The 20,424-nt window shown below is 38.8% G+C and overlaps 2 protein-coding genes across 10 annotated transcripts in view; one reads left to right on the top strand and one right to left on the bottom strand.

Moving 5' to 3' along the window:
- Positions 1-20,424, bottom strand: part of TFB1M (transcription factor B1, mitochondrial) — a 63,590-nt gene that overhangs the window by 12,911 nt on the left and 30,255 nt on the right. For all 9 annotated transcript variants that reach the window (XR_004029404.1, XR_004029403.1, XR_004029402.1 and 6 more), the window contains one exon: positions 19,863-19,982. Coding sequence is in view for 6 of the 9 variants with exons in the window: in XM_030809877.1 (XP_030665737.1) it covers positions 19,863-19,982 (120 nt within the window). In the remaining 3 variants the exon portion in view is untranslated. The remainder of the gene's footprint in view (positions 1-19,862; positions 19,983-20,424) is intronic.
- On the top strand, positions 5,107-9,905 carry CLDN20 (claudin 20). Its single transcript, XM_030809881.1, has 2 exons — positions 5,107-5,321; positions 8,976-9,905. The coding sequence occupies exon 2, from the start codon at positions 9,080-9,082 to the stop codon at positions 9,737-9,739; it is 660 nt and encodes a 219-aa protein (XP_030665741.1). The 5' UTR covers positions 5,107-5,321; positions 8,976-9,079; the 3' UTR covers positions 9,740-9,905.

The following is a 20,424-nucleotide window of genomic DNA, read 5'->3' on the forward strand; positions in this document are numbered from 1 at the left end:
GTATCCTTCAATCCAATCAAGTTGACACTCAGTATTAACCATCACAAGGTTTTTTTTTTTTTTTAATTCAGAACCCCAACTTTTCACTAGACTTAAGTGGACAGCATTTGAAAAATACGAGGATGGGGCTCCATCCCAGAAAATTAAATAAGAGCCACTGGGTTGGGCCTGAGCCTCTCGCGGCTTTTCCAAAGCCCTCATGTGGGCAGAAGTGAGAATCACAGGTTTGGGGAACAATCCCAGTTGCTTGGGAAAGTATCACACAGTCAACTCAAATCCTGGAGATTAAATTCACTAGAAGAACAGCTACAGCCCTGTGACACCCCCAAAGCCAGCCTGAGTCCCTGCTGGATACAGCTCACCAGGGGGATGAAAAGCCAGACACAAACTTCCCCAGTCTGGCTCACAGTTAAGAATGACCAAATGAGCCAGTTCTGGAAAATGAGACATTAAACAAAGTCTGGAGTGGTGGTGGGAGAGGGGAAGAGAACTCTAGAATACTTTGCTGCATTTTTTTTTTTTTTTTGAGACAGAGTCTCACTCTGTTGCCCAGGCTGGAGTGCAGTGGCGTGATCTTGGCTCACTGCAACCTCCACCTCTTGGGTTGAAGCGATTCTCATGTCTCAGCCTCCTGAGTAGCTGGGACTACAGGTGGGTGGCACCACGCCTGGCCAATTTTTGTATTTTTAATAGAGACGGGGTTTCACCATGTTGGCCAGGCTGGTCTCAAACTTCTGGCCTCAAGCGATCCACCTGCCTTAGCCTCCCAAAGTGTTGGGATTATGGACGTGAGCCACCACACCTGGCCGCAGAATACGGTGCTTCTTGATGAAAGGGTCAGCTGAGGCAGCCATCTCATAGCTGTTGAAGTAAAAATAAAATATAGAGACAAATCTCCAAATTCAATGTTTTATTTGAGAAGCAAGAATTGTATATCAGGGCCTACACACAGACCAGGTGGTCTTCAGTATGTCCAAAGAACAAAGGGAAGGTTGGGAGTTTTATTAGAGAATTGTTATGTGTTGTTTTGAAAGAAAGCTCATTGGCACTAGAGAAGCTTTTGGGTGTGGGCAAGCTCTGATTGGTGAGTGGCGACAGCAGGTAAAACCAGTCTTAGAGTCACAGTAGGTAGTCCCAGCAGCTACTAGGTAAAACTGGTCTTGGTGTTGTTACAGCAGGCCATTTCCGCAGCTAGGCTTATAGAAAGTGTAAATTTTGGAGCAGGTGCTACAGTGCTATGTGCCCTGAGTGCTTTTTCCTCCTGGCCCCTTGACTCTGATTTAGTTGGATAAGCAAGAATCACCTAATTTGTATAATCAACTTTCACACAGCCAAGAAAAGTTCAGTTTGAAGGAACAGAAAAACAGAATGAGCTGGAATCCTTAAGAAGAGTTTTAAATTGCAGAACTAACCTTGAACAGTACTGACTTTCAAGCAATGGGTCCTTATAGTTTAGCCTACTGTTAGATTTTTCTGTAATTTGTCCACTGAAACATGTAAAACCAATACAAGCCCAAAGCCCCTTCTATAAATTTGTTTTCAAAATGTAGACAGGAAATTTTGGGTTCTTTTTACAGACTGAAGATGCCCTTGACTACATTATATATATTTAATTATATTTCCAGAATTTATGAACACCCTTTATCTTGAATCCGTTTCGTATGCAATATCTCTACTCATCTAGTTACTTCCATTTAATCGCTCCCATTACCACAGCCTCCCAGAGTCCATCTGTCTCCAATTCTGATCTCTTTAAATCCTCCACACCATAGCCAAGTGCTCTTAAGCCACAAATTCCACCACAAAAAAACACTGTGATGGTTCACACTGCCTCTAGTGGTGGCCTTCAAACTCTTTCTTGAAGAAAATGGCAGCCACCAAAGTGTTTCCCCTCAACCCTGATCCCTAGGCTTCTCTGATTAGGGTAGCGGTCTCTCTCATAAGCCTGTTACTGGGATCCAGTGATGAGAAGATGCAGTGCAATGCTTTATAAACTGTTAAGCTCTATAAAAAGGTGTGGTATTGTTATTTCCAAAATACTCAGTTAAATTACTGATTCTTTCAGGAAGACAATAAAAGCCTGCCGGAACATCCAGATTAACGTCACTAAGCAACACCACACACTAAGGGAAGCTAAAGTAATTTCTGCTTAAAGATAAATGAAAACATTCTAAAGAAGAAAGATGGACTGCAATCACTCAACCCATAGTGGACTTTGCAGGACTGAGAAGTACATGCTGATATGTAAAGCTACAGAGATTTCTGGGTTAATTTGTTTCCATAGCTTATAAACTACCACAGAGAGGTAGGACTTACAAATATGCTCTTTTCTAATTAGAGGTGGGGCAATGCTATGTAGTATGTCAGGGTTTCAAAAATCACTGTTTTGGGACTCAACACCATTTCTGCAATTTACTCATTTTATGGCCTTAGTCAAAAGTTACTTCTCTGTAGCTTAGGTTTCTTTTCTTTTTTTTTGAGACGGAGTCTCGCTTTGTTGCCCAGGCTGGAGTGCTATGACACGATCTTGGCTCACTGCAACTTCCGTCTGCTGGGTTCAAGCGATTCTCCTGCCTCAGCCTCCTGAGTAGCTGGGACTAATGGCATGTGCCACCATGGCTGGCTAATTTTTGTATTTTTAGTAGAGACAAGGTTTCACCATGTTGGCCAGGCTGCTCTTGAATTCCTGACCTCAGGTGATCCGCCTGCCTCAGCCTCCCAAAGTGTTGGGATTACAGGTGTGAGCCACCACGCCCGGCCAGTTTTCTTATCTATAAAATTCTTCTTATCTCATAGGTTTGTCTTGAGAATTAAGTATTATAGCACCTTAAACAGTATCTGGCATATGGAAAGCAGGTTATAAATGGTAGATATTATTATTAGCAAGATGACAAACTAGAGTTTCAAAATTAGTTACAATTCTAGCCCTGTTTAGAAATAAAATTGTATTTTTAATCATTCAAGTGCAATTTATAGTTTAACATTATATACTTAAAGTCAGTTTCTGAATTCATTCATTAAGGAAATATTTATTGTATCCCTACTATGTGCCAGGCACTGCTCCCGGCACAGGAGAATCAGTGATGAACAAAACAGAGAGAAGTCCTTGCCCTGTGGGGCTGACCTTCTACCTCAGAGGTCTTGTGCCACAGTGGAAAGACAAGAGGGGCTCAGAGGTGGAAGATTCTTGTTCTAGTCTGAAGTCAGAAACAAAACAACTTGTTGACTCAGGGGATGTTGGGTATGGAATCAGGGATGACTTTTAAGATCTCAGGCTGGCCAAATGGACGGAAGGATTTGCCATTAATGAACCTGGGAAAACCGGGGGGAGAACAGTTTGGTGATGGTCAGGAATTCAGTTTTGTGCCACGAGAGGTCTGAGCTATCCATCAGTGACGCCAAGTCAGCAGACAGAAACACAACTTGGGAGTTCAGGGGAGAGCGCCGGGCAAGAGATTTAAGCCGAGGGGTCATAAGACTTAGCTAGGAGAGTCTCTGGACTTAAAAGATTAATATCCCTTTAATGTCCACATCAGAAGTAGATAGTAATGTTGATAAACTATATTTCTATTTACACTTCTACTTTCCTAGCTCCTTTTTTATATAAGAAACTCTGCCTTAATTAAAGGTCTATAGCTAATGAAAGCTGCTACCATTTCAGAAGATTTTCCTTCTAAAGCAGGCAATTAATATTTTACAGGATTATTGTTTTCATCAAGGCAAAAAAATAATAAAAATGTTTTGAGAATAGAAATGTACATTAAAGCATGCTTAACCCATTTATCCTCCAGCAAGCTTCCTTATGCTAGAGGTTAGAGTGGGGAGCAGCCAGGTCCCTCCACCTGCCATCAGTCAGCCTCACAAAGCTTATGTCTGCACTAACAACCATGGCGACCAGCAAAACAAGCCAGGATGCTGGAGGGCCCTGGTAAGGTGTCTTCTGATGCAGCACTAATGACACTGCTGTGACTATTAGTGTCTGCAATTCAACTCAACTTCTTCCAGCATTTATTTATGCACTGAATTGTTTATATTTCTCATGAAATAAAATAAAAGAACAAAGTCAGTACACATAAAGCTTACAATGACTTAGAGAGTTAAGACTTAACATGTAATCAATACTATGGCTGAAAAGCAAACCCACGGATGTTAGATTTAAAAAAGAGGAAAACTTTATCTTGCTAAATGCCAAACTTAGGATTAAAACAAACAAAACCAAAAAATCCAGATAACTGAAACGTGTTTGTTTATTTACTACTTTTAAAGAAATGATTAAAGTCTAACATGGTTATTAACAGTTGTTAAATTTAAAAATCCAATAATAAAATTATCTTCTTTCTGTATAATGGCTATGCATTTATAGCTTGTAGAATAAAACTTACTGAGGAAGAAAAAAATGAGAACCCAAAAGGATGGCAGTGAAATCCATCTGTACCATTATTCATGGGCTACAACCTCAGTATCTGATCATAGTCTTATCTGATGTGTCTCATCACATCATTTTGGGTAATTTATTCATAACATTTCCTGAATCTCTATAGTTATACTCCACAAATCTAAGTGTAAGCAATAACAAGAAAACTCAGGGCACTACACACACAAAAATACCTGTAGGTTTAGTGATCAGATTCTAGTCAAAAGTTGTTGCTGGGTTTTTTTTTTTTTTATTGAAAAAAATACATATGTTAAAAATCTTTCTTCTGAATGATTATTTTGAAAGTTAACAATTTTATGAATTCAGGTTCCAGACAAGTCAAGAATACCAGGGAAAAAAGGGAGTCTGAACTCTCATTTGCAAAGCACGACATAGTTAAAAATATTTCAGACCACATTCTTGAACTGAGGACATAAAATAATACATTATATCTTTCAACATAGAGAAAATTTCAAAAATAAATTATAACTATGTGACTAAAACATAATATTAAAAGAAAAGAAGGCCTTTTTGTGAGCACCCAAATAATTCCTCCTCTGTACACAGTGACACAAAAGCATTTTTAGCTTTCAGGTTTCAACAAATCCTGTTGTAACAACAACTCCCTCCCTTCCCCGCCTCTCCTTTCTTAATTCTCCCACATCTCAAAAAATGAGATGGAGAACCTGGTATTTATCTTCTAACACCATCAGCAGTTTTTACCTCTCAGATTTCTACGTTGTCCTTTATTTGCTTTTTTCAAGTTAACTTATTGGAGCTTTATAAACATATCCAGAATTTCTGAGATAAGCCTCACGTATATGGTTTTTCTTCACCATAACTAACTGAGGTTAATTGGAAGACAACTGACGGAAGGAGTTAAGACAGTGAAGGCTACTGACAAAAGGTATGGTAAATAAAACATGTCTTAATGCTTAGAGATCTAAGAATAGGTCTTTCGGTATTATTTAGTTTGAATTATAAGTAGTAAATCTGCTTTTAAATATTATTTTTGATATAAATAAATCTTGTCTGGAAAGCTGACTTTACATTTTAGTAACATCTACAATAGACTTTCTGTTGGCGAATAGTTCATAAACTGAACGTGCTTGGGTTCTGTTCTGTGTGCACTGTGTTTTGGCACCATGAGAGAATTTTCACTGTAGACCATGTAAGTGTTTACATGCGACCCCTCCCCTCTGCTTCTGCTTGCCTTCACAGTATTTCTCTACCACCACCACAGCTGCTGGAACAAAGTGTCTTTATTCTCTACAAGATAGAAATTTTGAGAGAACGGGCCACAAACGGTATTATGCTTGTGGCTGGAGGGTAAATTGCAATACAGCTAAAATGCCAGTATATTTGTATGAGCAGAAAGTGACCTTCATTTGGAGAACAAATTCTTTCTACATAAGTTCTCTTTGCAGAAAAAAAAAGCATCTGAATCCAATATTCAACAGTAAGCAAGCACTATGCTAATTAAATGCAACGTCATATTGTTTACACTGATTTTGGCTGTCTGTAATTGATCACTGCCAGTACTTGTTAATCATGATGAACAAACTGTCTTCATGTCTGAAATATGCTGAAAGTTATAAAATGTATCGGTTAATGGGAAGAAAAGGATTATAATTGGTAAGCTGAACATAGGTTGACAACGAAGGTTATTCAGTCAAAGCAGAAAGAAAGAGAGAGGGAGAGAGAAAAGTGAGCAAGTAGATGCTGTTAGAAAATGTTCCAGCAACCCCACACTTGAAGAATCCCTAAGCTGAAAATGGTCCAGAGGCAGTAATTTAGCAAGCTGGCTGGAGTCTGAAATGCTAAAACCTAAACTTGAAAACAGCTATTATAAAACTGTAAACATGTGCTTGATTTTTTTTCCAGAAACTTTAACTTTTGTTCTATTTTGGTCTAAGTCTGGAAAACAGAAAAGAAACAAACTGTATGATAGCAGGCGAATCCTAGGCACACTGATGTTTACAGATAAGTCTGACTCTTAAGAACTTAAAATCCTAGGGAAATCCTTTTCTAAAATGGTAAGATTTACATTTTCAGATTATGAACAAAAACAGAACAGCACAATCCAGATAGTCCAGGATCTAACGTCTTAGAGAATCAATGTTTGTAGCTATGCAAAGTTTGTACTTTAAATATAGGCAATGGATTAGTACTATTTCAAATATTTAACCAAAGCCAGGCGTCAATCTCCTTGCTGAGTCATCAGAAGCTGAGCCATGTGCCCTATTAACATCCTCTACAGTCCTTTTTTTCCCTGGTGGGGAGGGGAGTGGGTGAAGTAGACAGTTAATGGTGCTTTTTGCCTCCAGATGTAGTGTTTTCCCTGGTTCCCATGGGAAACACACAGGGGGAGAAAGAATTTCAGCAGGAAGTGTTGTGGTAAAAGGGGAAAGGATGCGGGATGATCCCGTGAGGTAGGAGGGGTGGAGAGAGATCTGGACACTGCAGGTTGGCTGCCAAAGACTGTATGGCATGGGGTGATATCCTATCTGAACATCCTGATCTGAAAAAACAAAGATGCTTGAGATTGTCTGTCTGAGGTTTCTTTCAGCTCCAAGATTCTATGAAAATAAATCAGCCCAAGGAAGGAAGAGAAAAAGGGAAAAGATCCAAATAATTTTAAACATCAATTATCACAATACACAAGAAATAAATATACTAATAATGATGTCAATTTTAAATTACTGAGGACTTTCTGTGGCTTAAATATTGTTCTAAGCCCTTAAAATGTATTAACTTATTTAACCCTATGAAAGAAGTATTCCAATTCTCCCCATTTTCCAGAAGAGGATACTGAGGCACAGATAGGTATAAAGCTAAGAACTGGCCCAGGTGTTTTTGACTCAAGAGCCTGTATCACCTTTTGTAAAATACATATGAATCACGATAGAGCCACTTTAGCATACCATTCAAAATTAATTCAGAATGACAAAGAAAGTCAGTACTGCAGTATTTCAGAAACCATTATATTTTTCTCAAATAAGGCAATAAGCAGTGCCAGATGGGCTAGATGGGGGAACAGGTATAGAAAGATGGAATCGAAAGCCTTTTTGTTTCTTAAAACACAGCCAAGCCACAAAGTAGGTGTAGTGTTTTCCTTCCTCTTAAAAATAAACAAAGAAAATAAAGGGTTAATTTATTTCTGGTATCCTTTCACATACAACTAATGATGTGGTCATTTCTGGTATGTATTTTTGAGATCTGCCATCACTACTTCTGAATTGTTCAGAACAGCTGGCTTCACTTGGGCCAGGAAATGATTCTGGTCCCAGTTAGAAAGGACCTCATGTTCTTACATACAAAAAACAGTGGCTTAATTGTTTTTTTTTTTTTTTTTTTTTTTGAGACGGAGTCTCGCTCTGTCTCCCAGGCTGGAGTGCAGTGGCGCGATCTCGGCTCACTGCAAGCTCCGCCTCCTGGGTTCACGCCATTCTCCTGCCTCAGCCTCTCCGAGTAGCTGGGACTACAGGCGCCCACCACCACGCCCGACTAATTTTTTTTTTGTATTTTTAGTAGAGACGGGGTTTCACCGTGGTCTCGATCTAATTGTTTTGAGTACTAGGCACCTGAAGTAAAACAAGTACTAACCTCAGTCAGGATTTTGCAAACAGGTATTAACTAGAACTTAGGGATAACTATGCCGGTGACTTAGACTTCTTTCCGCCACTGTCCTTCCTCCTCAAATGGTTCACTCGGGCTATGTGCCTGGCACTGTGGGTGTGTCATAAAGATCTGTTTATGAAAGCCACTCCTTAAACACTTTTCTAAAATGTATTTATAAGCCATCTTTAAAAGGTGGCCTGAATTTATTTTCTTCCTTATTACCTACTGAGTATTTTCATTAAAAATAAAATCATTTGGGCCGGGCACAGTGGCTCACGCCTGTAATCCCAGCACTTTGGGAGGCTGAGGTGGGTGGATCACGGGGTCAGGAGATCGAGACCATCCTGGCTAACACAGTGAAACCCCGTCTCTACTAAAAATACAAAAAAAAAAAAAAAAATTAGCCAGGCGTGGTGGTGGGTGCCTGTAGTCCCAGCTACTCGGGAGGCTGAGGCAGGAGAATGGCGTGAACCTGGGAGGCGGAGCTTACAGTGAGCTGAGATCGTGCCACTGCACTCCAGCCTGGGCGACAGAGCGAGACTCCGTCTCAAAAAAAAAATAAATAAATAAAATAAAATCATTTGAAAAACCTATAATGCTATTAAAATTCTTTATCAGATACTATAGCTGGAATTCAAATGTCTAAATCTCCTAACAAGGTACACATCCACACTACAGTTTCAGTATATGTTGAGTTTTAAAAAGAATTAAGTGGGCAACTGCTTTCTTTATGCCCTGTATCAACACCACCCATGCATATCACTCAGACCAGTCTTCAAGGCCTGGTGGGAGCTTTTCTCCTCAGGACTACAGCATCCTCATCTGCTTGGGGGCTGGAGAAGGGGGGTACTCAGGTGTGTTCTTGGCTCCTACTCTAAAGGGAAGCCTTTTGTTTACTTACTTTCTGTCCCTCAATCCTGGTTTTGCCTTCTTTCCTTAGGCTTCGTTATTTGGTTCTCTACTGCACAGAAATAGATAGAATTCTGACAGCCATCATTGTTAAGCATCAGGATTTTCTAAGAGGACAGACTTAACAGTAACATCATGGCCTCAGCAGGACTCCAGCTCCTTGCTTTCATCCTGGCCTTATCTGGGGTCTCTGGAGTACTCACAGCCACTCTGCTGCCCAACTGGAAGGTGAATGTGGATGTGGGCTCCAACATCATAACAGCCATTGTGCAGCTGCACGGGCTCTGGATGGACTGTACGTGGTACAGCACCGGGATGTTCAGCTGTGCCCTGAAACACTCCATTCTGTCCCTCCCCATCCACGTGCAGGCTGCGAGAGCCACCATGGTCCTGGCGTGTGTTCTGTCTGCTTTGGGGATCTGCGCTTCCACAGTAGGAATGAAATGTACTCGCTTAGGAGGGGACAGAGAAACCAAGAGCCATGCTTCCTTTGCTGGAGGAGTCTGTTTCATGTCTGCAGGAATCTCTAGTTTAATCCCGACAGTGTGGTACACAAAGGAGATCATAGCAAACTTTCTGGATCTGACAGTTCCAGAAAGCAACAAACATGAACCTGGAGGAGCTATCTACATCGGATTCATTTCCGCAATGCTGTTGTTTATCTCTGGCATGATCTTCTGCACCTCCTGTATAAAAAGGAATCCAGAAGCTAGGCTCGACCCACCCACGCAGCAGCCTATCTCTAACACACAGCTCGAGAACAATTCCACACACAATCTGAAGGATTATGTGTAAATAACTGAGTAATGCATATGAAATGGAACTTTTGGGTGCCAAATGGGACTTTTAGATTAAAAAAAAATCAGAATTATGCTTAACTTTCCCTACAAAGAAAGCAGAATGTAAAATACTTTAACAACTACAAGGTAGTTTAAAATGCCAATAAAACGATCATATACAATTACATCTGTCTGAAGAGTTCTTTATTTTTTCCATTATTGTTTCCATGTTTTACTTAAAGATTTATAATTGAAAGAGGTTCTGATTACATTCATAAGGCAATTAATTGATAACTCTTTTTCTTTTTTAAGATAATTTGCTGATATACCTTTCAAACTGGATTTTATAAAAGAACTAAACTGCCCAGTATAAAAAGTACCTTGCCCTGGTGTTAACCAAGAATATTATCCACTTTGCTATCTGGTTGGCAACAACACAGCAACTTGCTTCTGTTTTAAAGCTACAGTGTGTGAAAGTACATTAGGAATACAAGAGCTGCCTACTCCATTCAGATGCTGCTAAAACCATCCATCCCAAGTCCCCACCTCCTGTGACCGGCCCATTTCTTTTTCATTTTAGAAAACTATTTACATATATTTGTAAGAGCTGACAATATTATATGCAAACTAAGATTAGGCAGAACTGAAGAAACTGGTAAATGCTACCACAGTAAAGCAAAGCCAAACCAAACTAAAATCTCTAGGACTCCTAAAGCATTAAGTACAAGCTAAGTGATAAGAACAAAAGTTTGTTTTAAAATGTTTAAGAACTCCCTTCTTCTGCTTCTAGCAAAAGGATTCTCCACAGATTAAGTTCATTTATCCTATAACATTCTGGATTTACTACCATCCCACTTCCTCTCTCATTTATTCATATTTGGATGATAAAAGTTACCTTTAAGTTGTCACTTTTTCTCTCAAATTTCATTCATGTTAACAAAAACATTCTTACAAATAAGCTGTTTCAATTAATGAATGTCAAAATATACTTTAAAGAATGCTTTTAAAATGTAAATTATGATATGTGATTCAAATATTTTAGCAAGTAAATAAAAATGTAGGAAACTACTGTTTCTAACAACTTATTTGTTAGAAACTATTTGTTAGAATAGTTTATCCACTATTGTTTCTAACAATTTATTTGTTAATTGAAGCTTAGGCATTGTCAATGATTCAATGGTAAAGGGGGAAAAAGACTATTTCTTTGTACATTAATAACTCGGGAAGTGGGAAGAGTATCTTTTATGTAAATAAATAACTTTCATTTGTGCATACAGAAATAGACTAACATATCTTATACCTATTTTACTGGGTAGACATTCTCTTCTACAGCAATGTCATTAGCTATTAATGGAATAACTAAAACAAAAAGGTATTATCACATACGGGAATTAGGAAGGGGATCATTTTGCAGAAGGTTAAATGATTGTTTAAAGTATGTATTCCTTTTGAGTGGTCAAAATGTTATTTTATACACAAGTGTCATATTAAAAAGAATTCTGACACAAAGAATGATTTCATGCAAATTAATGTGCTAGAACTGCTTTGACCCCATTAATAGTTCTCTCACTTTGCTGAATGTGGCTGGGTTTATATAGTCTATGTAGCCTTCAGTCCTACAGTAAAAGTTCTCTTTATATCTGCTATATCATTCTATATATACTTCAAAAAATAATTTTTATTTAGCTCTGGAATATTTTCTTCCTAAGTAGAAACAGGAATGTTTCAAACTCTCAGAAAACCAGCCATTTTATATGAAATAATGTCCCAATGTATTGTTTGGAGTGGCAATCCTGCAATAAATGATGTGAAGTCTCTCTATTTCTACAGGAATTCCTATCCTGCTGCGTTCATTCCTCCACCTGCACCCCTCCCAGCCTCACTCCCTCGCTACCAAAGCTCCTGCTCACCCTTTAGGTTTCACATGGACCTCTCCTGTAAACTCAATCCTCACAGCCCAGAAGTTCAAGCCCGCATCTGCGCTCGCAGAAAATGCTCTATTTAACAAACTATGAATTTAATAAGTGCTCTCATTTAATCCTCACAATAGCTCACATGAGCACACCAAGACTTAAGTAATGTGTACTGTGTAAAAACGCTCTATTTAAGAAGTCATGAAATTATGAGTTTACATGATTGCATCTCCAACTAGACTGGGAGGTGTGGTGTCATTTTTACCTCTGCATTCTCAGTGACATGTCATGGCAAGTGCTTCCTAACACATGCCAGTCCTGGTCTAAATCCTTTGCCTACTGGCTTAAACCTAACAACTCTACCAGGTAGGCACTATTCTCAGGATCTTACAGGACACTGAGGGAGACAGAGGTGACACAAGTTCCCTAACTTGCCCAAGGTCACACAACTAGTAAGTGGGGAGATGGTTCCAACCTGAGGGAACCAGGTTCTGGAGTCAAACCACCTGGTTGCAAGCCCTGGTGTGGGTGTATAGTTACACGGCATGCATTACTTAACTAAGGTCTTGGTTTGCTTAAGAATGGCATCTGCCCACAGAGTTCTTGTGGGGATTAAATGAGATGATACATAGAAAGCAGTTGGTGCACAGAAAGCATATGACTAGTGCTACTCAATGGTTCTTTGTCTAATCCAGTGGCTTTCCCTAGGGTGAGTTTAGCCTGCAGGGGACATCTGGCAATGCTGGGACACATTTTTGGTTATCTCAACTGAGGTAGTGCTACTGGAATCTAGTAGGAAGAGGCCAGGGATGCCTTTATGTATCTTACAATGCACAGGACAGACTCTGGCAACAAAGAATTATCTGGCCCCAAATGTCAACAGTTCTGAGTTTGAGAAATCATAGTCTAATTTATCGAATATACTTATTCATTTTTCATTGATAAAAAGTTACCAAAACAAAACCCAAAAGACCAAAAATATCATACTTTTTTTTTTAACCTGTGGAGCATGTGTATATCTATACATATGACTGAAGAATTCATCTAGTAATTCTGACAAAAATGATAGACTTAAATTAAGTCAGAAGAATTGGGTACGAAATTGGGATGGGTCTGGGAGAAATTTAGATAATGTCAGAAGCTGGTTAATGACTGACTAGTTCTGAGGGTCAGCAGTTGTAAAGGTCTGGGGAGGTGGTGCTTAAGATGACCGCCAAGGTTTAGGCTTGGATGACCTAGGCAGATGATGTCATTAGTCAGCATAGTGAATAAGAGGTACGGGGAGGGCAGGCCTAGGGTAGTTAGACAGAAGTTCAGTTTTGGACGTGGACAATGTTTTCTCATATGTCTTTCATCACTATATTGTCAGCTACGTGACTGTAGCAAATACTAACTTACTTGACTTTTGAGGATTTTTAGCCTAGCCTATAATTCTGCAGAACACTATCACATTATTATCATTATCTCCAGTTACTTTTGTATTAATTTCATTGCATTTTACACATACATAAAAGTATTGTCTGCAAAAATGCAATTTTGTTTTTTCCCTCTTTGGATTTAGAATACTTACCGTTTATTCTTGAGCAGTTTATGGAAGCATGCCTAGTACTGAATTAAAATTGTAATAGCAAATACTCTTATCTCTATTCAACATGTATTTTACCTGATTTTTAAGGAGGATGACTCTGGTACTACTTTAATTATAAAAATGGCTTTTGGTTTATATTTATTTTTATTTTGGACTCAAGGGCTTTAAAAAAGAATTTGAGGCAACGTATAAAATTGCAGGTATAATAAGTATAAAAACAACTGATAAAGATGAAAGACTAAAGTTACAAACAAAAAGAAGAGAGAAAAAATGCTATTAAATGTTCCTGGTTGAAGCATGCTAAAGCAATTAAACATGAAACTTAGTTTAGAACTTCCAAGCAACCGCGGCAGAGAGGTGGCCATGTAAGTAATCTTACAGCTTTGTCTACTGGTAGGAAGCTGGACAGGATGCTGGGTCTTGGCCAAGCTCCTTCCACTGGGCCAGGGCAGCCATCCCCCAGCTGCTGGCACTGATGGGTGCTAATGGCTCCCAGAGATGGAGCTGCCTCTACTGGGAAGTGACTGCCCCACTGCTCCCTGCAAAGACTGGCTGGCACAGGTTCCAATAAACCGGTCCCTTGCCTCAAGGGAACACAGACGCGTGAGGCAATTTGTGCTACACAGCTCCTCCTCCCGCCATGGTTCTAGGCTGAAGCTCCTCCAGGAGGAACAGTATGCTTACTTAGGTCTTCCCCTGCCCTTTCCCACTACCCTCACGCCCCTTCTCCTGAGGGCCCTTGTCAATACATCGCCTTTATGAAAATCCCATCTCAATCTGATTCTAGGAGGAGAATACAAACCAAAGACAGAAGAGTCTTAGTTAAGCAGGAAAATACTAGTGTTCTGACCTTATATCAAAATGATTCTTGAATACAAGGTAAATACACAGCAGAAATAACATCCTCGATGTCAGATTTCAAAAAACACAAAAGCATGAAAAACAGCTGTCTCTTCTGTGGACCCATCCACCCACCAAACTCAGGACTATCTCCCACAGAGGTCAAGGCCTCAACAGCTGTGAACAAGCAGGGTTGGAAGCCTCTAAAATGCTCTTCAAAGGTCAAGAGCGGATGCCTCAAGTTCCAATCTTTTCTTTATATGTCATGGATATATCATTAATTCATCAACGATTTAACGAACACTATTTATGCTTTAAATTTGTACCATGTTTGAGGTAACTAGTTCTATATACCACACTTCCAAACAGGTAAAATTAAATATAAATTCTATATATAGCTTAAAAATTACAATCCTTACTTTTATATCACAATACTACAACTTAGTCCATAAATATTTGTTTATATCATAACAATAACAACTACTTTGACTGGCAGCATTCACTGCCAGATACTCATATTAGGCACTCTGCATTGATTATTTCTATTCCTCACAAATGTCCTTCAAGGGTGGTATTATTGGCCAAATCTGGATGTAGTAAACTCAGCCTATTAACCTGACCAAGCTCTCAAAACTAGCAGTACTGGAATTCCACTAGGTCTAGCTTACTTGGAAGTCTACTGCCTCTACTAGTGTCAATAAAAAAGAACCTGTTACAACTCTCATAATATAACTAAATGATTTTTCTACTAAGTCAGAGGAGAGAATAGTGTTGAGAACTGGCTGGGCGTGGTGGCTCACGCCTGTAATCCCAGCACTTTGGGAGGCCGAGGCGGATGGATCACCTGAGGTCAGGAGTTCGAGACCAGCTTGGCCAACATGGTGAAACCTTGTCTCTACTAAAAATACAAAAATTAGCCGGGCATGATGGCGGGCGCCTGTAATCCCAGCTACTCGGAAGGCTGAGGCAGGAGAATCATTTGAACCCAGAAGGTGGAGGTTGCAGTGAGCCGAGATTGTGCCACTGCACCCCAGCCTGGGTGACAGAGTGAGACTCTGTCTCAAAAAAAAAGAGAAAAAAAAAAAGAATAGCGTTGAGGACTAAAAAGCCTGTCCACTCCTTATGAACTATGTTAGATTATGAAGCCTATCACCATAATTCATAAAAAAGACAGAATTTTGAAGAGCTAGCTAATAGCTCAGTATTTCCCAAACTTGAGAAATGTGCAGACTAGCTGAAAAAAAAGATTAAGCGTGGAACCCCAGAAATATGTGGATTCTCAGGGATCTACAGAGGCTAATAGAGAAAAGCTAGCTTGAGAAACTTAAGAAACAGGTTGCATTCTGTCATGAAAACAATTTTGGTTCTGAATTTGCATTGCAAAAGACATTGTCTTGTAAATGTAAATAATTTCATTAACAGTGAAATGAAAACACAAAATTAAAAAAATTCTAACTTAAAAGCTACATACTACAGATGCTAATAGTTTAAGAGATGCTAAAGTAGACCAATTAATTAGCCTAATTTTAAGAACCTCAGAGGTTGTCTGTTTTGCAGACAGAAAGTATTTTGGGTTCAAATTTTGGGAACTACGCTAGAGAGCTTAATAAGAGTAAAGTTCAGCAGTAATTCAGTTCAACTAGTCAGAACAGGATTGTAATAGTTCAATGGTAGTGAAAGTTCTGCCATTAAAGCTTGATTGAGTTAGTTAAAGGATTGAGAAACAGAAGGGATAGCAGATTCTCACAGAAAAAAATCCCAGAAGTGGTTGTAAGTAAGCCCCTCGTTGTATCACAAAAGAAATTCTCTATATCTGATTCTTGGAGTTTTGATTGAGAATAAGTAATGAATGTTAGTAAATTTCTTCTGAGCATTAATCTCCCTCTCTGAACCACCCAGGAACCTGCCCAACCTCCATTTTTAGCACTTAGCTTATTTTACCTTGTGTTGCAATTTTGTGCATCCAAGACTTTCTCTTCTTGCATGCAGAAGGTTTAGTTAGAGTACTAGCCTTGAATTAGTAGTTTATCATCTCTGTAGAAACTCTTCCTCTTTCTTATTTGAGAAAATTTTTTTTTTCTTTTCTTTTTTTTTTTTTTACATGGAGTCTCGCTCTGTAACCCAGGCTGGAGTGCAGTGGCGTGATCTCGGCTCACTGCAAACTCCGCCTCCCGGGTTCATGCCATTCTCCTGCCTCAGCCTCCCGAGTAGCTGGGACTACAGGCACCTGCCACCATGCCCGGCTAATTTTTTGTATTTTTATTAGAGACAGGGTTTCACCGTGTTAGCCAGGATGGTCTCTATCTCCTGACCTCGTGATCCACCTGCCTCGGCCTCTCAAAGTGCTGGGATTACAGGCATGAGCCACCGCGCCCGGCCCAAGAAAATGAATTTTTAAAACATTTGCTCAATGTAACTATCAGCAAAATATTTTCTGGCTTTCTTCAGAACATTTCTGCTTTGCCCTAATATGGTAAAACTACTTCAGAGCAGCAGATAATTCTTTTACAACTAAAATTTAGCCTGTAATCCTGGCACTTTGGGAGGCTGAAGTGGGTAGGTCACTTGAGGCCATGAGTTCAAGACCAGCCTGGCCAATATGGCAAAATCCTGTGACTATGAAAAAATACAAAAACTAGCCGGTTTGGTGGTGCACACCTATAAGTCCTTGATTAGTGCTTTTCCGGATTACAAATAAATCCCCTGTATGTAATAGTTACAACATAATAAAAAATGTGAAGTAAATTGCTATGAAAATGTTTAATTTGCCAAAATGTAAACATCCCTCAATAAAAAAAGGAATCAAAGACATAGCTAGCTTTTTTCCAAATAATAAATATTTTCTTGTGGCCTTAATCCCAGAGAAGGTAAATTTTAATTGATAAACTACATATGTACCTTACCCCTAAATCAAAGATAAAGTGGATAATAACTTCGAAACACCATCAAATAATCTCAACTAGGTAACTAAAACAGAGTTAGAAAGCTTCCACTAAAAATATTCTAATATCTATCCTAAGAACCCGTTAGTAAAACTAAATAGCCTGGAGATTCTGGATAATGGTCATAACCATAACTATAGAGGCCTATGAATAAGAATCTTGGTTTTTGATATAATGAGTCTTACGCTATTTAAAATGTTATATGCACACACATGTGCATGACAAGAAGAAAGCAAGCTACATGGGCACTGGTTTTTTATTTTTTTATTTTTATTTTTTTTTCATTATAATGGCCACCTGTACTAGGAGAGAAAGTCCCTGAAAGCACAAATGTAGAAAGCTGAAACTGGATCCCTTCCTTACACCTTATACAAAATTTAATTCAAGATGGATTAAAGACTTAAATGTTAGACCTAAAACCATTAAAATCCTACAAGAAAACCTAGGCAATACCATTTAGGACATAGGCCTGGGCAAGCACTTCATGTCTAAAACACCAAAAGCAATGGCAACAAAAGCCAAAATTGACAAATGGGATCTAATCAAACTAAAGAGCTTCTGTATAGCAAAAGAAACTACCATCAGAGTGAACAGGCAACCTACAGAATGGGAGAAAATTTTTGCAACCTACTCATCTGACAAAGGGCTAATATCCAGAATCTACAATGAACTCAAACAAATTTACAAGAAAAAAATAAACAACCCCATCAAAAAGTGGGCGAAGGACATGAACAGACACTTCTCAAAAGAAGACATTTATGCAGCCAAAAAACACATGAAAAAATGCTCATCATCACTGGCCATCAGAGAAATGCAAATCAAAACCACAATGAGATACCATCTCACACCAGTTGGAATGGCCATCATTAAAAAGTCAGGAAACAACAGGTGCTGGAGAGGATGTGGAGAAATAGGAACACTTTTACACTGTTGGTGGGACTGTAAACTAGTTCAACCGTTGTGGAAGTCAGTGTGGCAATTCCTCAGGGATCTACAACTAGAAATACCATTTGACCCAGCCATCCCATTACTGGGTATATATCCAAAGGACTATTAAATCATGCTGCTATAAAGACACATGCACATGTATGTTTATTGCGGCACTATTCACAATAGCAAAGAGTTGGAACCAACCCAAATGTCCAACAACGATAGACTGGATTAAGAAAATGTGGCACATATACACCATGGAATACGATGCAGCCGTAAAAAATGATGAGTTCATGTCCTTTGTAGGGACATGGATGAAACTGGAAAGCATTATTCTCAGTAAACTATCCCAAGGACAAAAAACCAAACACCGCATGTTCTCACTCATAGGTGGGAATTGAACAATGAGAACTCATGGACACAGGAAGGGGAACATCACACTCCAGGGACTGCTGTGGGGTGGGGGGAGGGGGGAGGAGGGACAGCATTAGGAGATATACCTAATGCTAAATGACGAGTTAATGGGTGCAGCAAAACAACATGGCACATGGATACATATGTAACAAACCTGCACATTGTGCACATGTACCCTAAAACCTAAAGTATAATAATAAAAAAATAAAAAAATATACTAATAGCTCAATAAATATTATAAAATTAATGAATAAAAAAATAAAAAAAATAAATTTAAAGATAACCTATAAGATATCTCCAGTCATCAAATTCTGTCTTGGATCTAATTATTCTGGGAGAAGTCATTCGCAATGTCTCTGAAGTCTGAGATGCTGAAGGGTGGTGGCACCGATAGCAAGCTCCCTGAGCTCGATTTAGAAAAAGCTGACATTTATGTCTGTTACGTAAGCAGAAGATGGCCTGACTTCCTAGTCACCTGAACGCTCAGCTAACTGGCCAAATGGCAAAAAAGTATGAAGATGGCAGCAAAGAGCATGGAGATCACTTAGGCATCTTCAAGACAGACAAGTAGATCTAACACTATTGGTTAGGGTCTCCATTCTAAATCTAGAATCTAAATCTAAATCTATAGTCACATATTGCATTTTTTTCCATGCTATCTCTTGTTATTTATGAAGGATACATGATGCAAAGGAAACTGCAAGACCTTATATTTGAGAGTTTTAGGGATCAGTGAGAAATTTCTATTCCTCATGAGGGTGTGAACTCCTTGAAGGCAGACTCTGCATCAGATTAGGTTCATATCCCTGTTGACTCCCCTTGCTATCTAACCCCATTTTCAAGCAGTAAATGCTCAATATACATTCACTGAAGAAAAAGATGAGTTTTTAATAGTACACATCTTGTAGTAACTCACCAAGCAGTGGTTTTGCTAAAATAGACACTAGTTTTTTTAATGTTAATTTTTGGCAGAGAAACTCTGTTTCTGTAACTAGCACTTACTCACATAACTAGCATATAATAGTCAAAGCCTAGTTTAATATCCAACTGTTTTTTCCACAGATGATTTACCACAAATAATGCTACCATAATAAGGTCTCCCAAAAAAATGTTAAGTAAATAATGTTTGATGTAGCTTTAATTAGAAGTCTCTACCAGAAATCACAAAAGTATTTTATTTCTTTTCTTAAATATTGAGTGACCGTGTAACTTATCTTCCGTACAGGGATACTTTAAGAGTAACATCATGAAGACATAGATGATGAATGATACTGCCACCAGGGTAACATGCATGAACCTAAACATTTAGTCACCCTACCTAAGGAGAACAATTATAGTAAGAACTAGCTATTCATACTACGATTTTTGTGGTTCTTATTCAGGAGAAGTAAAGTATAGTGTCAGTTTGCACATAAACAAATGTTAGATCCTAGAGGTTATTTCCTATGACACATCCTCAGGGGAACAAATGTCCTAATTCTGATATACTACAACAAATAAGCAGAAACTTACCTCTGGTTTGGGGACAAAAGCTTGTCCTGGAATTGTAAAGATGTGTCGAACATTGCAGAGGTACTGAGCCATAACAGAGAGGCGACTACGCTGTTTGCTTCCTGTATTGGCCGCAAGTCTCTAGAGAGAGACAAAAATGAATTTTAGCAAATAATTAGTCCAGCCTGATTAGATGAAAGAGACTCAACATTCCATTATTTCTGAACACTAGGTGGACTTTATGAGGCAAATTTGAAAAGGGTGGGCTATCTGACACATGACACACAGCAAACATGGGGAATATTTTCCTCCAACATCAACTGAGGTACACCTAAGAAGTGTGAATTATGTCAAATATAATGCACTACAAAAATAAGAACATTTGCTCTACCATTGGCTGTTGGGATTTTCGAACCACTGTTATATTCTATAGCAGAAGGTCCTACATAAAACAAGCAATCGATAAATACTTGATGAAGAAATTAGCAAGCATAATGAAAAATGAAAGATGCTTAATCACTTAATTTTCTGAATCACTCCAATATATGAATGAACATTTTAAATGGTGTGCTTTTCAAATTCA

This window comes from Nomascus leucogenys, chromosome 3 (genome assembly GCF_006542625.1).
Source record: "Nomascus leucogenys isolate Asia chromosome 3, Asia_NLE_v1, whole genome shotgun sequence".
NCBI lineage: Eukaryota > Metazoa > Chordata > Mammalia > Primates > Hylobatidae > Nomascus > Nomascus leucogenys.

Excerpts from the sequence above, each read along its gene's own strand:
- CLDN20 (XM_030809881.1), top strand. The coding sequence starts at position 9,080 with ATGGCCTCAGCAGGACTCCAGCTCCTTGCTTTCATCCTGGCCTTATCT.